We start from the raw sequence: 17,606 nt of genomic DNA on the forward strand, positions 1-17,606 counted from the left end.
TCTGTGGAGGCAAAAGGGTGTTGAGCTGTGAAACGGAGGTGTAGTGTAAGGCTGTGTGGCGTTGCCAGGGGGCCGACTCCCATCCCATATGCATGCACAGCCATCGGTTTCCAAGGAATTGCCCACCATTGCCTCGTATTTCGATAATTAGTTCATTATCCGTTACAGATGATGTGAGATTTGAAATATTCAAAGACAATTAATTTTAGGTAAGAGGCGTGCAGTGACAATAGCAGGATTCGGATGTACGAACGCTTGGTCAATATATATACCAACATGCATTACCGATACCACTTGATAGAAATACCGGTACACCAGTCTACTGTGCGCTATTGTAACTATTGTGACGAATAAAATTTAGCAATGGTTTAGAGTGTACACAGATGAAGAAATAATGAAATCTGTGCTAGTATTCTTGTCACATTAAAGTACCTACCAATCCGCTTATCCTTCACCTTTGGATTACCGGTATAGGGTACGCTATTACCTGTATAAGAACCAGAAACTCCATTTACCAATTGATATGATAGTGAATTTGTCACATGAAGATTATATTAAAAGTACAGTCTTCAGTCCATCATAAGCAGATGAAAAATTTATAGAAAACAATTGCAAGCATAATTGACTAATTTTTCCCTCGTAGCACTTACCTTGGTAACATTAAATGATAAATTCACTGGTAGGTGCTAAATAAAATCGTTTGTGCCGGAAAAAAACAGATCAAAATAATGTTCGCCAACTATTGACAACTCAGTTTCGCTGTACTGCGCCTGACAATTGAAATCGAAAGATAAATTAAACGTATAATCTAATTACCGTACTGCAAGTGAAAACATCGCAGCTTGCAATTGCATCTCCCAAATATTATTCAAAGTATTTTATTCAGCAACGTATTCCTCATTAGCTTGTGTTACTCATTTACAGGCATCTAAGTGGAAACGCAAGTAGACCAAATATACCACGAAAGCTTGCCTCTTGTCATTCGAATATCAGCCCATAACAGGCCCCGACCGACTAGCGTCGGTTCAACTAACTAACATTACAGCCACAACAAAACCTAGATCTACTTGTTACTGGACAGTTTACGTCAACGAAGTTGTGCTATTAGCGGACTATCGATGAGGAATCGACCCTGTGTACCTTTATTTGGAAATTGCTATATCATCATATAAGCCTCATGTAGTTCAATTAGTCCTCCTTCGCATTAAGCAACGCAGTTTAAGCAAGATTATTATTTGGGCGGATTGCTTAAGAAAATAGCTACCCGCAAGGTCCCCTATCATCCAATACTTTGAAGCTACCTGCAGATGAAGAGATATCATGGTATTCACTTACAGCAGATGGCAAAAGGTCCAAGGCTACCGCGACATTTCAGCAGCTTTTGGATAGTTCCGGATTTTGCAACACCCCTACTAGACTAGCTACCCAATTGACGAACCAAGCTTCTACTGACTTCTACCTGGTACTGTTATCTAATAAAGCAATTACACTCCGCACAGGTATAAACCACGGAGGTCTCTCGGAGGTACTATCAGTACCAAGGTCCTGGTGAAATTAGCGGGGTACATATATATTATCGGTAGTTGAAATGAAAATAAGCCGATATCGCTGGCTGTATCGCTCAATGCACGGAGGCCGGGGGATGTACTCCGAACGGCTGAATACTCGTCCGAAGCCTCAGGTATTCAACTGCTTGCTTACATGATGCTGCATATTATGCGGCAGGTTTGATCTATGCCGACTTCGATTACCTCCCCCTTCTCTTGTAGTACAAGTAACTCTAATGGCCTGGTAGTAATTGAACAGTGTGCATTATTACTACTACACTTAGCAAAGTTGGACCTCCGCCATGCCAATTGCTCGTGTTTTTGGTTTATACTGATCTTTCAGTGGAGCCATGATCACGACTGCAACTACTGCGAACTAAAGGAGCATCAATGGACAACCGGAACTTACTTATTAAACTCCCCTCTTTCTTGATAAATAATTCATAATCCAACAATTGGTTGCATCTCAATTCATATTACGAACTCCGAAAGTATAACTCCTCCTATACCCGAGATCGACGCTTCGCCGATTGTGCGGCTGAGGGTCCGATATCGGCTCTCTCCACACTATTTAAGATAGGTTAAACGACCATACAACAGATTAAAAGTCAAGATTCTAACCAAGAAAAAGCACCAATGTCATATCCATTCAAGTTTACTGAACCTGCGATTGAGTACAGCCGAAAGGGCAATGACGCTGTGGTCACTTACCGCAACTCAAAGGGCCGGATCCCGACCGTGATGGCTTCCCGGCTTCGAACCATCATGATCGAGGCTCGAAACGACCCTTCCAAGATTGCTGCTGTTGCCTGTGCCTATGATGGGTTCTCGAGCCGACAGATCGCTGAAGCCGGGTTTCCATTCGTGTTTCTTTCTGGCTATTCCATGGCAGCTAGCATGGGTTATCCGGATGCCGGCTACATTGCTTACCAAGATGTGGTACAGCGAATCCTAGAAGCGGGTAATCAGGTAGACCTTCCAATTCTTGTTGACGGTGATACTGGTTATGGCGGCATTGCGAGCGTGTACCGAACTGTCCAGGGCTTCGCCAACGCCGGTGCGGGCGGAGTCATGATCGAGGACCAGAAGTGGCCAAAGAGTATGTTTTCCTGTGGTTTGAGAGTTTTATTGTTGAGCTAGCTAACAATTGTTTCTAGAGTGTGGCCACACCCGTGGAAAGGAGGTCGTTGACCGTGAAGAGGCTTTTGCTCGTGTTCGAGCCGCATGCGCCGCACGAGATGAAGGCAAAGATATTTTCATTCTTGCCCGTAAGTCCACCACTCTCTAAAAAATGAGGTAAACTAATTGCTTAGGAACTGATGCATTGATTCTCGGCTATGAAGAGGCTCTCGCCCGAGCCAAGGAGTTCACCCGACTAGGCGCCGATGCCGTGTTCATTGAAGCCATGCCAGACCGTGCTACGATGGAGCGGGCCTGCAAGGATGTCGACAATAACATGATTGCCAATATCATTGAGGGCGGCAAGACTGAGAATCTGTCCGCTGTTGACCTTGCCGCCCTTGGCTTCAGTGCTGCATTCTACCCGATTACTCTTGTTTCCGCTAGAACCAAGGCCACCCGGGAGGCTCTTGAGGACTTGAAGAAGACTTACACTACGGGATCGCCAAACATGATTTTGCCGTTCAGTGAGGTTTGTGAGGAGGTTGGATTTGAGAAGCATTGGGATATTGAAAACCGGCTGTCGAAGCCATAACTGGCCTTTCATATGTCAATAACGATACTGTATTATAATCTCGGATTGTTCTATTTAATGCATTATGATATTTGAAATTTTCAGTGATCACCGTAGTGGTTATTAGTTATCATCTGCCATTATGGAAACCAATGCAAGTATCCCATGAACAGACCAAAGTTTCCATACACATCTGGTATAACTACACAGTTTAGCTAATCCGGGTTACTAACGTTAGTGAATATCAAGAGATGGCATATTCTGACCAATCGGCTTCCACGGGCAAACACTGAAAGATTTAATCAAAAATTCGAGGTAGCTGAATTCCCGGCAGCCTCAAAGTTGGAAATATATAAATCCAACGCATATCTGCGTTTCTATCGATACGGTAACAGCAATTGCCATCAATTCCTACACAGCTAGTCACTAGCGCAGTGAACTGTCAACTACTTAAACTCTTCGGATCCAAACTGCCGGATACATATGGCATTACCCCTGAATTTAATCCCCGTAAAATAAAAAGTCCCTTTCATCTCACCATCCCCAATCCCTCCCTCACAATTCTTCCCATACTACCATTAAACAGTTCCCCAAGCATACAACTGCTCATTCCCCGGTCATTGCCCCAACCACCGTATTGCCCAGGCAAAAGAGAGCCCGAAATCGTTCACCCCCGGAGAAGACAATTTTCGGTCGCCGCGGTCACGTGACAATGCGGCGGTGCAATGAGTTTTACCCTGGGTGGATCCAAACGAAGTTTTATTTCCCCTTTTCCTCCATTTTACCCCTTTATAGGAGCGTTGCTCTGTGTTCCCCCGACAATATTTTTGTTTTTTTGTGTTTTGCCTATCGACGGCTTTTTGTGAAACTTGAGAGATAAATGGCGCGACGGCCCTCACAAGTAGGCGATATTGGCCTAGGCGACACCTCGGGAGCCGGACTCTCGACTCGTCATACGGCTGAACAGGCCAGGGCGAGCCGAAGCCGCCAGCGGGCTTTGAGCGGAGCGCGGACCGTGAAGTCTCCGTCCGGCAAGCTCAAGGTTGTTCCTACTGGAGAGCCCAAGGCGTCCGGGCTGAGACGCCTGCGGTTGTCGTACCAGGAACTGACGTACCGAAACACCTGGATGACCCCGCTGCTGGTCATGGCAGCAGTGTACGGATGGTTCTTCCTCATGACGGACCGATCCGAGAATACGCTGCTTCACCGGTTCTTGTGCCTGTCATACCGAATTGAGGGCACTGATCCGGTGCACTACGGCAAGGGCAAGAAGGACTTTGCATTTGTAGCGTTCCACATGATCTTCTTCACGTTCTTCCGGGAATTTTGCATGCAAATGATTCTGCGGCCAATTGCGCGAAATTGCGGTCTTAAGAAGTCCAAGATGAACCGGTTCATGGAGCAGAGCTACTCAATTATCTACTATAGTCTGTCGGGATCGTTTGGGCTGTACATCATGTACCACTCGCCGCTGTGGTTTTTTGAGACGGTTCCTATGTACGAGCATTTCCCGCACAAGACTCATGAAGCTCTGTTTAAGCTGTTCTACCTGCTCCAGGCGTCGTTCTGGGCTCAGCAGTCGGTCATTCTTATGCTGCAGGTAGAGAAGCCGCGAAAGGACTTCAAGGAGCTGGTGTTCCACCACGTAGTGACCATGGCGCTCATTTTCCTCTCGTATAGATTCCATTTCACGTGGATGGGCCTGGGCATCTACATTACTATGGATATCAGTGATGTTTTCCTGGCCACCTCCAAGGTGCTCAATTACCTTGATTCGGCGATCACGGGGCCATTCTTCATCTTCTTTATGGGGGCGTGGATTTACACCCGGCATTACCTGAATATCAAGGTGCTGTACTCGATTCTCACCGAGTTTGCGACGGTGGGTGATTTCGAGCTCAACTGGGAGACTCAGCAGTATAAGTGCTGGATTTCGCAGTACATTACGTTTGCGCTGCTTCTGGCGCTCCAGCTGGTCAACCTGTACTGGCTCTTCCTGATTCTGCGGATTGCATACCGGTATGTGTTCCACAACATCCAGAAGGACGAACGAAGTGATGACGAAGAAGATGATGACGAGGACTACTCGCCTGAGAGCAGTCCTGTAGATGAGAAGAAAAAGGAGAAATAAGCGACAAGAAACAAAAAATGAATGACGAGGTTGTTGAACGAATCACCTGCTCTCAGGGAGCTGTATAATATATCCATGTAATACTACCTATTCACGAAATCTATAAAATTAACCAGCTCTTTAATATAGACCCAATTAATGTAACTTTTCATCTCTTTCGAACATCTCCGCGTAGCGGAGCCCCAGGGGGGGGGTTTGGAGGGACTGGTCCCCCCCATGAACACTCTATAGCTTCAATTGACTTAAGGGCCAGCCCCCAAACCCCCGTAGCTCCGCTTCGCGGAGGACTATTACACGGATAAAACGTATATATACACAAACATATACACTATATATATGCTAAATCATTAGAGCGGGGTGGGTGTTATTTACAGGTGCTGGTTGAATGCGTCGCCAGACTCCTTCTCAGCCATAGAAGTCTGGTGGTGCTTGAACTTGTGCAGTCGGGCAAGTCGGCCCTTCTCAGCCGACCGCGAGAGCACGCCCAAAAGGAGATCGGTGGCTCGCAGCGAGTCGTCGTTAGCGGGAATTGGGTAACTGACCAGCGATGGCTCCGAATCAGTGTCAATGATACCAATGGTGGGCACCTTGGCAGCAACGCACTCCCGAAGACAGTTTCGGTTCTCCACCGGGTTAAGCACCACCACCAAGTCCGGCTTGACTAGGGTCTTCTGCAGATTTGGAGAAAGCTCTCGCCCAGTTGGGTTGTCGCCCATATCTACCTCCATTCTCTGCCACTCACTGGAAATCTGGGTGGCATTGGACAAAGTGCCCGGGACCCATCGAGAGTGCACGTAGTAGCCACCAGCCCGGTTAGCAGCCACCTGCAGAGCTCGCTGCTGGCCCGGCCGCGTGCCAACAAACACAATAAGGCCTCCCTTCTCGGCAATGCCCTCTACGACTTTAGATGCTCTTCGCAGGTAGATGAGAGTCTGATCGAGATCAATGATGTGAATGCCATCCCGCTCGCCATAGATAAATGGCTGGGTCGACGGCCTGAAAAGGCCTGTCGCGTGACCCAGGTGGGCGCCTGCCGCAATTAGCGTCGAAATCGACGTCTCCCGGATGGTGGGAGGCTGCAGAGTGTCTTTATGTGGCTGGTATACGTTCTCCAGCTTGGCACCGAGCCGGTCAGAGTTCCGCGAGTGGAACCGCTGTCGCAGGAACAGCTCCTGCTGCGAGTATGGTTCCTGTGGGCTCGTCCGTCGCACGTTTGGGTACAGATTGTGGCCCATGACGTTTCCCGTAGCGTCTACACCCGGCTTTGGAGCAGCCACGCTGCGCGGTCCCTGGGCCGAAGTCCGCTCCGCCAGCTTGAAAATGTCGTGCGACAGGTCCGGCTCGATGGCGAAGTCCCGCAGAGCCTCCTGGAACTCCTTATTCAGCCGAGCCTCGACCTCTGGGGACAGATCTACTCCCTTGACAAGCTCCTCGACAGGCTTGGACTGCAGCTGGTCGAATGCATTGGACGGTGCCTCGGACGACAGATAACGCGCCGGCATCCGCGTGGCCACGGACCGGACAGATCTCACCGCAACTCTCGAGATCATGGTTTAACCTGAAAATTTTAGTCCCTTTGCAAGGTGAATTTTTCACTTCGCCGGTCGAAATTTTTTGTCGTCGGAACTGGTTGGGAGGAAACCCTCCGACATTCCACTCTCTCCGCCGACGAAGTCCAACTAGCAATATACAGCATGGGAGATCGGGGTCCAATTGCACTTCTGTAACGTTTTACTATGTAATGGTCATTGAGGGGCCAGCCCCTCAAACTCCCCGTGGGCTCCGCTTCGCGGAGATTTTCTGCTATCCCTCCGCGAAGCGGAGCTACGGGAGCTCGAGGGCTGGCCCTCGAAATAACCTGACATCAATTACTTATTGTACTGGAAGTGCTAGTAGGCTCTTGACTTTTCTTTCGGCTAGCGGTCATTGAGGGGCCAGCCCCTCAAACTCCCCGTGGCTCCACTTCGCGGAGGGATAGTAGAAAATCTCCGCGAAGCGGAGCCACGGGAGCTCGAGGGCTGGCCCTCGAATAAACACACACCCTACTATTACCCTACATTAGAGTGCTACAACGTAGCTACTCTTTAGAAAGGTTCTGCGAGGCTTTGGAGCGGCTGGGTGGTGAGCCGCGTGCGGCGCCGCGGAGTCGGTTCCGCTGGATGCGGAGCGTCGGGTACAAAGGGACAAGAACGGCCCGAAACAGAGAGTTTTTGTGGGTTCTCGGGAGAAAAAGGTTCCATTACAAACTAGCCGACTTTAAAAAGCTTGCCAGTTGTTGTTTTTTTTTGACTTCTACTTTCCAACTATTTTTTCATTCGGGTAGTACACTCTGTGCAGAGTTGTGGAGATTTTTGGAATTTCATAGACAAGGTATACATAGCCGGTTTCGGTGCAGCAGCCAGCTACTATAGAGTCACCGCTATAAGATCACACAACTGTAACTCCACACATACATCACTTACTGGTTAGACGAAGCAGAGAGAGCGTGTAGTAATACCCTTTTGCTGTTGGGCTCTGGCTTTTTTTTTTTGATATTTGAATTTTTTATTTATTTGCGGAGAGAAAGAAGGTTGAAAAATGCAGGTGATTGGTTCTTGCTACTAAAAGCCCTGGTTGCTTTGCCCCGTTTATTTCTCTGGTTTGGAGATATCCGTTTATTCTAATTGTTATCGAAATTTATCCAAAAATGACGACGTCGAAGACCTTTTCCAGGTATTCTATTACTGAAATCGAACATGACTACGACAATTATACATCCAGCAGTGTCTGCTACGGCATCAATTACGACTTCTAGTGGTTGTACTTCAGGCACTATTTCTCCAAGTGCTTCATCAAGCGTTGTTTCGTCTGAATTACCAATGGCGACGCTGTATCAAACGCCTTCTGTCAGCGGAAAGTCGACTCCAGCGACCCCAAGACGGAACTTTGAGCTCCCCGTGCCGCTAGATCTGTTCAGGGCCGCTCAAGGGCCCGCTGAGCCCTCGTACCTGAAAAGCGACCTCAAATCAATTCGCAAGTGGACCGACTTCGAGCCGTGGGTCACGTCGATTCTTGAAACGCTCGACGAAGACCTGTGGCAGCATGAGTTTAAGAATGTGATTCCGCCAGACTACTCTGTGCCCATCTCGGGGGAAATGGACGTGCACGAAGTGCTCTCTGAGCTCGTATTCTCCGTCACGTCTACTGTGCTGGACCTTCCAGGAGTCAAGCTGGCCGACGAGTATCGATTTGGCGAGGATTCCAAGACGAGTCGCGCCAGCGTCGGCGACTTTGATTTCTACTTTACAAAGAACAATACGCCGCTATTTATTGTAGAGGTTGAATCTCCCTGGGACTGGCCTGAGCTGGGCAACGACTCGCAAGTGTTTAGACACGTTGTTTCGCGCAGCGAGGTGACACGACGCTACTTTGAGCGCATGTATGCCTACATGGTTTTCAACAACACGGAGTTTGGCGTCGTGACTACGTACCAGCATACGCGGTTTGTACGTGTCGTGGGCAATGAGCTTTTAGTTTCGGGCGTGTATTCGTTTGACCAGCAGGAGTCCCACACGACAATTGGCGCATTGGTCGCAATGGCACTCTACTGCTCCGGGTACAAGTCGTTGAGCCCTTCTCTGCGCATGCGCAGCCGATTTCTGCCAGTCGCGCCCAAGTCGAGAGAGTTTAGAGGCGGACAGATCTGCTTCGGTACAGATTACGAGCAGATGGGATCCCTGCTCAAGCGTAGAGACAATGTCCTCATCACCATGGGCCAGTATAGACGCACTCCAAAGCAGCAAGACGAGCGATTGGCCTTTGACAAGCCCGAGAAACCCGAGGAGAGCGATGATCCGTACACTTCGGGTTCCGAGCCGAGCGACGGCGAGAGGGAGCCGCTCAACGCTATAATTAAGTGCCAGGACATTTCCAAAAACTCTGATGACTCGTCGCTACAGTGGGAGGGTGAGCTTTACTCGCGATTACAAGAGATCCAAGGAGTCGTTATCCCTCAGTGTCTGTGCTACGGAACTGTGTGGGGTGCACTGTCGGTCTTGGCCATTTCGCGCGAGGGCCGCAATATGACGCTTGAGGATGTTGGCCGCCCAGGCATTGCCAACAAGATTATGACGGCGCTAACACGGCTACATTCCTTTGACATTGTTCACGGCGACATTCGTCCGCAGAATTTCCTTATCAATGACGATGACGACGAGGTGAGGATCATCGGGCTGTCCAAGTGTTTCTTTACCGGTTCGCCAATGCACAAGCGTGAGGATATTGATCAGGCACGTGAAATGATCCAGAAAGGTGCTCGGTACGCGTGGTACAAGTCGCACACGGGGGTTGAATTAAAGCTTATTCAAAACCATTGGCGCGAGTATAAATCGCGTTGTGCGAATAGCGGCTGGCGAAGATACAGCCATAAGTTTGCTAGAGCGCGCATCTCCAACGACTGGGGTGTCTTTACTGTGGCTATAAAACTACACACTAACACTCCACCCGAATTGCTATCCTAGTTACTATTCTGTTATGAGCTATGAAATCAATTGTCTTTATTATTTTCTATTCTGTAGCTGGTCCTTCTGCTGAAGTAGTCAGTCATAGGAAAGACCCGTCCCAGCGGTGGTATGTATTCGAGGGCCAGCCCTCGAGCTCCCGTAGCTGGGGGCCAGCCCCCAGACCCCCGCTATCTTGGGTGATAACAACGTGACAAAAGCTTTCGTGATACTGTAACAAACCCCCACAAACGTCCCGTAACTAGGCGTTACGAGTGCCCCAGTATCAGGGCAATGGCTGCACCGGAGGAGCCCATAGATAGACCCAATAAGGCCGCCATTTCATCCCATTCTAGCTTGCTGAACTTCTGTAATCTGTAATCAGTATTCCTTCTCTACCTATTATATCTAATTTCAGTATTGGAGATGAAGGATGAGTAAAATTTTTTAGCAATCGTTGGACTACCGTCCGTAGTACACGAAAGCCCCTCCCCGACAAAACTTCTGTTATCAATTGAACACCCTTCCCGCTTCCATTTCCCAGTTGTGCTATATTTGCGTCTTAGAAATTGGATACTCGTCAATTGAGGATCAGAAAATGCCCCTCTCTCAACAATTTCATTGTCGGAGATATACTGGTTTCAGGAAAAGAGACATTGCAAATTTAATTCGTAAGTTTCACCTGTAGTTTTATGTCGTTCAACTGTTGTAGCACCAATACTAGATTCGCCGACTTATGAAGGCTTAAGTATTGTGGTATTACCGGTAACCTTGCCGCTAATGGTTCGATCAATTGCATACAAAATACGCAAATTTCTGATCATAAACTCCAGACAGTCAATTCATAAGACGTTCCAGTTTAAAATATCCACCTGAATCCTTCGTACAGTACATGGTAATACCCATATTCAAAATAGATCAAAATAAATGATAGCACAGGTCAACTGGTGTTATTTCAAAACTTTCTAAAGCTGTAAACGCTCCTATGGATTGTGTAAAAGAACACCAAAATCGCCTTGGTGACCCTGAAGGCCACGAAGAGAGAAGGGAACTTGCCAGGGGGAATCTTCACCTGTAAATTTCGCCCGAGATATCACAGCCGGTGTGTCATGAACTGACCCTGGTATATATGCATGAAGTGCATAAGAAGTTAGATGCATATTCATTAGCTTGGTAATGCCTAATGCTGCCTCCCCCGATGGAACCGTTTGTTACAGCGTAACCAGAATGTCCCAACAAATGTTACCAATGCGGTAACTCCCAACAGCATTGTAACGGAATTCCAGCAGCGTTGTAACAGCCAATCAACAGATTCGCGGCACGACATTCGAGGATTGACAGTCAAATTACACTGATAAAAGAGCCGGTATAGAACATCTAGAATAAATTCATTACCGGTAATGCCGATGTGACAGCCTATTGACAACAGTACCAGCCAAACTACGGACTAATAGTACCCGTAGCAAAGACATTGCAATGTAACGACATGTGGATGAAATTATCCGCTCCTTGGCCCGAAAATATCTAAATTTCGGGCTAACCTCTGCTAGCCTAAGAACATTAGTGCCTACAGATCAAAACGTATTGATATATTCACCATCTCCGCGGAGATCAATTGCTACAATAACTCCGCGTAGCGGAGCCCCAGGGGGGTTTGGGGGGACTGGTCCCCCCAAGAAACACTAGTCCAAAATATTAATTAGCATACATACTCATAAGCGACGGGTTGGATTCGTTAGATTTCCTGGTAGGCGATATTGGAGGCGATCTGGTTTTCCTCCTCGTTAGCAGTGAGGCCTCCCTGAGCCTCTGCGCCGTGGGTGGCAGCCTGGAAGCTAGAGCTGTTGACTTCTCCGGCCAGGTTCTCCAAAGCGCCCTGAGAAGGCATGAAAATGACTTTGGAGTTGGAGCTCTTGGCCATCTGCTGCATTGCCTCGAGGTACCGGATCTGCATTGCTGCTTTAGACGCAAGGATATCAGCGGCCTTTCGCATAAGCTTGGCGGATTCAACCTCAGCCCGGGCCGTAATGATCTTGGACTCACCAATTCGCTTGGACTGAGCTGCCATGGAAAGCGACTTCTGCAGCTCGTCATTAAGAATGATGTCCTTGATGAGGATCGACTCGACCTTGGTGCCCCAAGAAGCGGCCGTGTTGTCGATGATCTCGCGGATCGACTGGGCAATCTCGGTGCGGCGCTCAATGATGTCCTGCAGGGACCGGGCGCCCACCACCTGACGTAGCGTCGTCTGCGTTCGGTCGCGTAGCGCTCGCCCCAGGTCGTCAACTCCGAACACGGCCGAGTGCGGCTTGACGATATGGTAGTACATGACGGACGACAATTCAATGTTGACGTTGTCCTTGGTCATGCAGGTTTGACGTGGGATGTCCATTACCTGCATACGGATCTCGACCGGCATCATCTTCTCAGAGAGTGGGTTCACCTTGGTGAGTCCCGGGTCGGTCGACTTGTAGAACTTGCCAAATCGCGTTACGAGTCCCACCTCGCCCTGTCGCACCGACTTGTAGGGGTTCGGGCAGCAGAAGCAGCAAGGGATGGCTCCCAGGGTGCCAATGCACTCGCCAAGCCCGTGCATAAATGACCCGTACCATCCTGTGCTGGGAGCTCGCAGCTGGTGAGCGTAGGATGGCTGGAGGTCTTCCTCATTGAACGGTGCTATCACCATGGGGGCTTTGCCTTTCATCCCACCAGACACTAGCGAAGAAGTTCCGATATTATCCCCTTTGACACCCTCACTGACAGCTCCTTCATTTGTATACCCGTATTCCTCAGTATGCGACATCTTTTCCTTTGATTATATTCTACTGTCGCTCTTTTCCTCTCTCTTTTAAATGGTTCTTCCCCCTTTTAAATAAGCGAGCCAAAACCTTGCTTGGATCTCCGCATGCCGCGCCTCTGCAGTGCCATGATCGCACCCTGTCTCAGCCTTGCGGCGTACCACCCATGACGTACCCCCCTCCATATATACGAGAAGGTCCAGCCCTGCGATACGAAATTAGACTCTGCTGAGCCAATTGCCTGCGATTAACCAGGAATATTAACGCACGCGTGTACCAGCATAAACACCAAGGTACCCAATTGCCTCCAATTCTCGGTACAGGATAATTTCCGTGGTTTCTTCCAGTGAATCTCCCCTATCTTTTTGTCATGTTTTAGCTGCGATAATTGTCTCGATCGATCGCCTAACGGCTACCCCATATGCCGAAGACACGGTCATCGGACTCTGCAATGCACGACATATTTTTCGGACTTCGATATATGTGGAGTCATTTTCAGCCTCTCTCTGATCCATGTGGACCGTTAGATCTCCTCGAAGCCCACGAATACGCTCTACTAGTCGAATGGGGGGACCAGTCCCCCCAAACCCCCCCCTGGGGCTCCGCTTCGCGGAGATACTTGTACCATTCGAAGCCGTGCTACGGGGGTTTGGGGGCTGGCCCCCAAGTGATTTGAAGCTAGAGTATTCATGAGGACGTATTATAGTCCGTTTTGGTTACCGGTCCCTTGGGATTTCCATGATGGGTGTCCTAGGTCGGATTGAATTGAACAAGGCCTCTCCATATAACAGATACTACTACGGTACGTTACAGCGAATTTAAGTTGAATGGATTTTTAGGCCGCTTGAATTGGTCCAGTTGCGCCCGCTTATAATGATGGCCCGCTTACAACGGCGGCGGTGAAAACTAAGACCGATCCAGTTGGATAAATCCTTCAACATGGATAATAGGCCACTTGAATATGGAATTGAACAAAGTGGACAAGGGATGGTGTTGGAAATTATAATAAATCGTGATACATGAATTATTTCATACCGGTCGTTCCCCGTTCGGTGGCCTTGGCCATTCTGGCGGCCTTGACCAACGGGGCAAGAGTGCGAACGGAGTCGGCCTTCTGGATAAACTCGTGGTCGAGCAGCTCCTGCGCCGTGGCCCGCTTGCTGACGTCTACCTGTAGCGCCCAGTCGAGGAACGCCCGGAACACGCCGCTCAACGAGTCCTTCTCCTTAAGCTCGGGCGTACCATTGGTAACAATCAGATAGAGCGCCCGGATCGGCGACTCGTTGAGATACGGTGGCTCACCGTCAATCATCTCAATAGCCATGATGCCCAGACTCCATACATCGATCTTGGGGCCATACTCCTTGCGCGATACCACTTCAGGCGCCATCCAGTACGGAGTGCCCACCATGGTCGTCCGCTTCGAGTTCATCTCGTTGATCTGCGCACAGTACCCAAAGTCGGTCAGCTTGATGTCGCCCTTCATCGACAACAAAACGTTATCCGACTTGATATCTCGGTGGATAACCCCCTTGGAATGCAGATGCTCCAACCCCTGAAGCGTTTCTCGACACACGGCGCCAATCTGGCCCTCGTTCATAATATTGTACGTGACAACGTCCGTCAGAGAACCGCCCTCCATGAATTCCATGACAACCCAAAGATCGCCTCGAACGAGATAGCTCTCAATGAAGTTGACAATGTTACGGTGCCGCGACTCCTTCATGACAAGAATCTCGTTGATAATGAGCTCCTTCTTGGCCTGCTTCTCGAGGTTCATCTGCTTGATAGCCACGCTGTTGTGTGTGCCCGTCTCGTACGCAGTATAAACGCCGCCACTGGCACCCTGGCCAATCTTCTGCAGGTTGCGATACAGCTTAGTCGGGTCGTCGGGGTTGCAGATGGCGTTAAGCTTGACGAGAACCTCGTTGTCCTTACGTCGCCGCGCCTCTCGCCGCCGCGCAATCTCATTGGGGTCCTTCTCCCGCGATCCAGACGGAATTGGGCCGCCTACAGCCCCATTGGTCACCTTCTGGAGCTGCTGCAGCTCGTGTTTCTGCAGAGAAAGGCCATCATCGGCCGCCTTCTGGGGTGGAGGTGGGTACACTTGCTTGGCAGCCTGCTGATGCTGTTGCTGCTGTTGCTGGTACTGTTGCTGTTGCTGCATCTGGAGCTGTTGGAGCCGCTTCTTCTCTGCCAGTCGTTGCTGCTGGAGCGCAAGCTGCTTCTCCTGGAGCTGCTGATGCTGCTGCTGCTGGAGTTGTTGCTGATGGTGCATCTGCATCTTCTTCTGGTGCTGTTGCTGTCGAAGCGCCGCCGTGAGCTGGTGGTTCGGGTGCCGCTCGCCATAGATGTTTTCCTGCTTCGCGACCCGCTGGAGCTCATTAGCCTTCTCCGCTCGGTCCTGGTAGTTTGCGTGGACCGATGGGACGCCTAGGGGAGGCGCTGGAGGAGGTCTAGGGGGTGGAGAGACCGGACCGGCTGGAGGAGTTACCGTACTTCCGCTACTTGGAGAGAGCGGGTTGGTAGGAGCAATCGGTTTTCGCGGTACATTCAGCGAGGATGAAGAGGAAGCAGATGGCGGAGACTGCTGTGGTTGGAGTTGTAGCGCCGCAGGAATGGGGTTCTGCTGTTCGCTCGATGGAGAGGCCACCGAAGGAGAGGCCATGCCACTCGAAGGAGAAATCAACCCACCCGAAGAAGGAGAGTTGACTCCGGTCTGGAGCGTAAGCGGAGCCCCTCTGGTGCGGCTCTCCGACCGCGCTGGAGGCTTGGGGGCTGGTCGAGATGGAATGAAGTGGTGCTCAGGCAGACCTGCCGGCATCGAAGTGTTGCCAGGTGTGGTAAGCGCTGTACCATTGCCGGAACTCTCAGTTCTTTGGTGATTACTATTTGGTGGAGCTGGCGGTGGAGAAACCGCGGGATCTGGCAGACTCGAAGCAGAAGAATTAGTAGTAGCCGTGGAACTGGACTTGGCGAAGTAGTCCGACAGGTTAGTGGCGGTTCCGTTGTTAGCGGGAGGCGACAACGGCGACAACAACTGGGCCGCCTTGGAGTTGCTAAACTTGCTCCAAATGGCGTCGTCGCGCTTGTTAGTGTCCTGGTAGAACTGCATGACATCAATAACGGCCTGGGGGTGCTGTTCCGCCTCGGTTTTGGTGATTCCGCTCGTCTGGAGCAGCGATTCCCACTCCTTGGGGATGCCTGTGAACTGGCCCGTGTCGAAGTTGAACCCGACATGGGTAACGTGCTTGGCATCGTATGGGTCGGAGATCTTGAGCGTGTTGGAGGGTGCGCTCACTTCCAGGCTCGAATTGGAGGAGGCCTGCGAATTGGCCTGTCGTCGCGACGACAGACTCGAGCTGGTATCTCGCATCGAGCTGACAATGTTGGAAATTACTCCCTTGACCGACTTTGTACCGTTACTAAGCGTCGCGCGGCGTCTTCGCCCCGGGCCTACCGAATCTGACCTCTCGGTTCGCCCCGTAGGCGTCGATGAAGTGCTGGTTGGTACCACTCCAGGACTAGTTAAGCTGTTGTTGGAGCCTGTCATAGCCGCCAGAGCCGCAGCGGGCGAATTGACGACAGGAGTGGACTCCGAGTACTGCTGGGGCAGTCCAGGCTGCTGTTGCTGGGCGTACGGGGTCACGGGAGGGCCATTCTGGCCAGCGCGGCTCGTAGCTCGCGACCGGGTGCCTGGACCGTACGACGCCGAAGACCGAGAGGAGACCGCTGGTGAGACGGCCGGAGATGAGGAAGACGACATCTGATGCTGAGAAGCCATGATCGCAGCCGGCGCTCCGCTGTACGGGTTGTATTTGGGCGTCGCATTGTCGACGACTTCAAACTCCTTGACCATTTGTAGCTGAGGCGTGATGGGCGACGGTTCCAAGCTTTGCTGCGAGCTGTGGGCTGAATAATCCAAACCTCCGCTAACCCCAACGCCGTACGGGTGATTATTCGAAGAATTTAGTGCGTTGTACGCGTTATTCGAGGAATTGAGTGCGTTATTGAGGGAGGATGCAGCAGAGCCGCTACTCACGGAACGTCCCTCATATGAAGAGGTCCTGTCCTCGGTCCGTCTCCGCGGAGACATTGGGGGCACCTGTATCACCTCTGGAGGAGGAGGTGGTGGCGGGACCTGGCTCATGGTCGAGTCAATGGAGCTAGTGGCCATTTGCGACAGGTTGAGAGCGCCGGAACCACCAGCGAGGGGGAATGCGTTATTGTTGTTGGTTTTGGTGGTCCGCTCCGATAGAGTTTTGGACCGTTCCGATGCAGACCGTTGCGGTCTCGCGATTATGCTCGTTCTGCCGGCCGACACTGGAGGAGCCGGCTGGGAAAACCTCTGGGGTTTACTAGTGGAACTGGTATGGTCAATTTCGGGAGTTCCACTATTATTACTAGGAGAGGAGCGGGCGACCTTTGGAGAAGTCGGCGAAGACTTCACGGAGGCGGAGGAGGCAGGGGACCCAGTGCCGACCAATAAGCTGCTCCCTCGCACCACCTCGTCGCTGTCGTCGGATATCGACACGGAGTCTTCTATGATGGTTGTTTGGGACTGTCTTTCTGGTCCTCGCTGCTCCGACATGTCCAAGTTGATCGGTTGATCTAATTGGGCTATTACAAATGCGTTAGTTCTACCAGTCAAACGCCCCATACACCCGAACAAGAATCCAACAAATTCAAGCCAAAAACTGGGCCAAAATGCGATAAATTCACCCCAAGAATTGAACAAAAATGCAGCAAATTCAAGTCCTAAACCGGATAAAAATCTGGCAAAGCTGGACAAAAGTCCGGCAAGATTGGACCAGAATCTCATCTGGCAAGATCCAAATATACTCACGTTTTGCGTCCGAGACGACACTCATTTTAAATGGCGATAGTGGGTGCTCAAGATTTGTCGAAAACTCTATCAATCCGCAGCAAACTCAAACTCCCCAGTGCCAGAGAACTCGA

General features: G+C 50.4%; 6 protein-coding genes across 6 annotated transcripts; 3 read left to right on the forward strand and 3 right to left on the reverse strand.

The window, feature by feature from the left end:
• Positions 1-2,183: 2,183 nt before the first annotated feature.
• On the forward strand, positions 2,184-3,261 carry TRVA0_031S01266 (isocitrate lyase/PEP mutase family protein; the record flags this gene model as incomplete). Its single annotated transcript, XM_076685989.1, has 3 exons — positions 2,184-2,646; positions 2,705-2,815; positions 2,861-3,261. 3 exons carry the CDS (start codon positions 2,184-2,186, stop codon positions 3,259-3,261), a joined length of 975 nt encoding a protein of 324 aa, XP_076539804.1.
• An 859-nt stretch (positions 3,262-4,120) lies between these two features.
• On the forward strand, positions 4,121-5,371 carry LAC1 (ceramide synthase Lac1p; the record flags this gene model as incomplete). Its single annotated transcript, XM_076685990.1, has 1 exon — positions 4,121-5,371. The coding sequence occupies one exon, from the start codon at positions 4,121-4,123 to the stop codon at positions 5,369-5,371; it is 1,251 nt and encodes a 416-aa protein (XP_076539805.1).
• A 368-nt stretch (positions 5,372-5,739) lies between these two features.
• MRP4 (mitochondrial 37S ribosomal protein uS2m MRP4) lies at positions 5,740-6,921 on the reverse strand (the record flags this gene model as incomplete). The annotated part of the gene is made up of 1 exon (XM_076685991.1): positions 5,740-6,921. One exon carries the CDS (start codon positions 6,919-6,921, stop codon positions 5,740-5,742), a length of 1,182 nt encoding a protein of 393 aa, XP_076539806.1.
• Positions 6,922-8,106: 1,185 nt separating this feature from the next.
• TRVA0_031S01332 (uncharacterized protein) lies at positions 8,107-9,870 on the forward strand (the record flags this gene model as incomplete). Its single annotated transcript, XM_076685992.1, has 1 exon — positions 8,107-9,870. The coding sequence occupies one exon, from the start codon at positions 8,107-8,109 to the stop codon at positions 9,868-9,870; it is 1,764 nt and encodes a 587-aa protein (XP_076539807.1).
• A 1,714-nt stretch (positions 9,871-11,584) lies between these two features.
• TRVA0_031S01354 (slipin family protein) lies at positions 11,585-12,652 on the reverse strand (the record flags this gene model as incomplete). Its single annotated transcript, XM_076685993.1, has 1 exon — positions 11,585-12,652. One exon carries the CDS (start codon positions 12,650-12,652, stop codon positions 11,585-11,587), a length of 1,068 nt encoding a protein of 355 aa, XP_076539808.1.
• Positions 12,653-13,671: 1,019 nt separating this feature from the next.
• Positions 13,672-17,518, reverse strand: STE20 (mitogen-activated protein kinase kinase kinase kinase STE20; the record flags this gene model as incomplete). The annotated part of the gene is made up of 2 exons (XM_076685994.1): positions 13,672-17,267; positions 17,494-17,518. The coding sequence occupies 2 exons, from the start codon at positions 17,516-17,518 to the stop codon at positions 13,672-13,674; spliced, it is 3,621 nt and encodes a 1,206-aa protein (XP_076539809.1).
• Positions 17,519-17,606: the final 88 nt, after the last annotated feature.

Source organism: Trichomonascus vanleenenianus (genome assembly GCF_965637985.1).
Source record: "Trichomonascus vanleenenianus strain CLIB 3782 genome assembly, contig: TRVA0_031S, whole genome shotgun sequence".
Classification (NCBI taxonomy): domain Eukaryota; kingdom Fungi; phylum Ascomycota; class Dipodascomycetes; order Dipodascales; family Trichomonascaceae; genus Blastobotrys; species Blastobotrys vanleenenianus.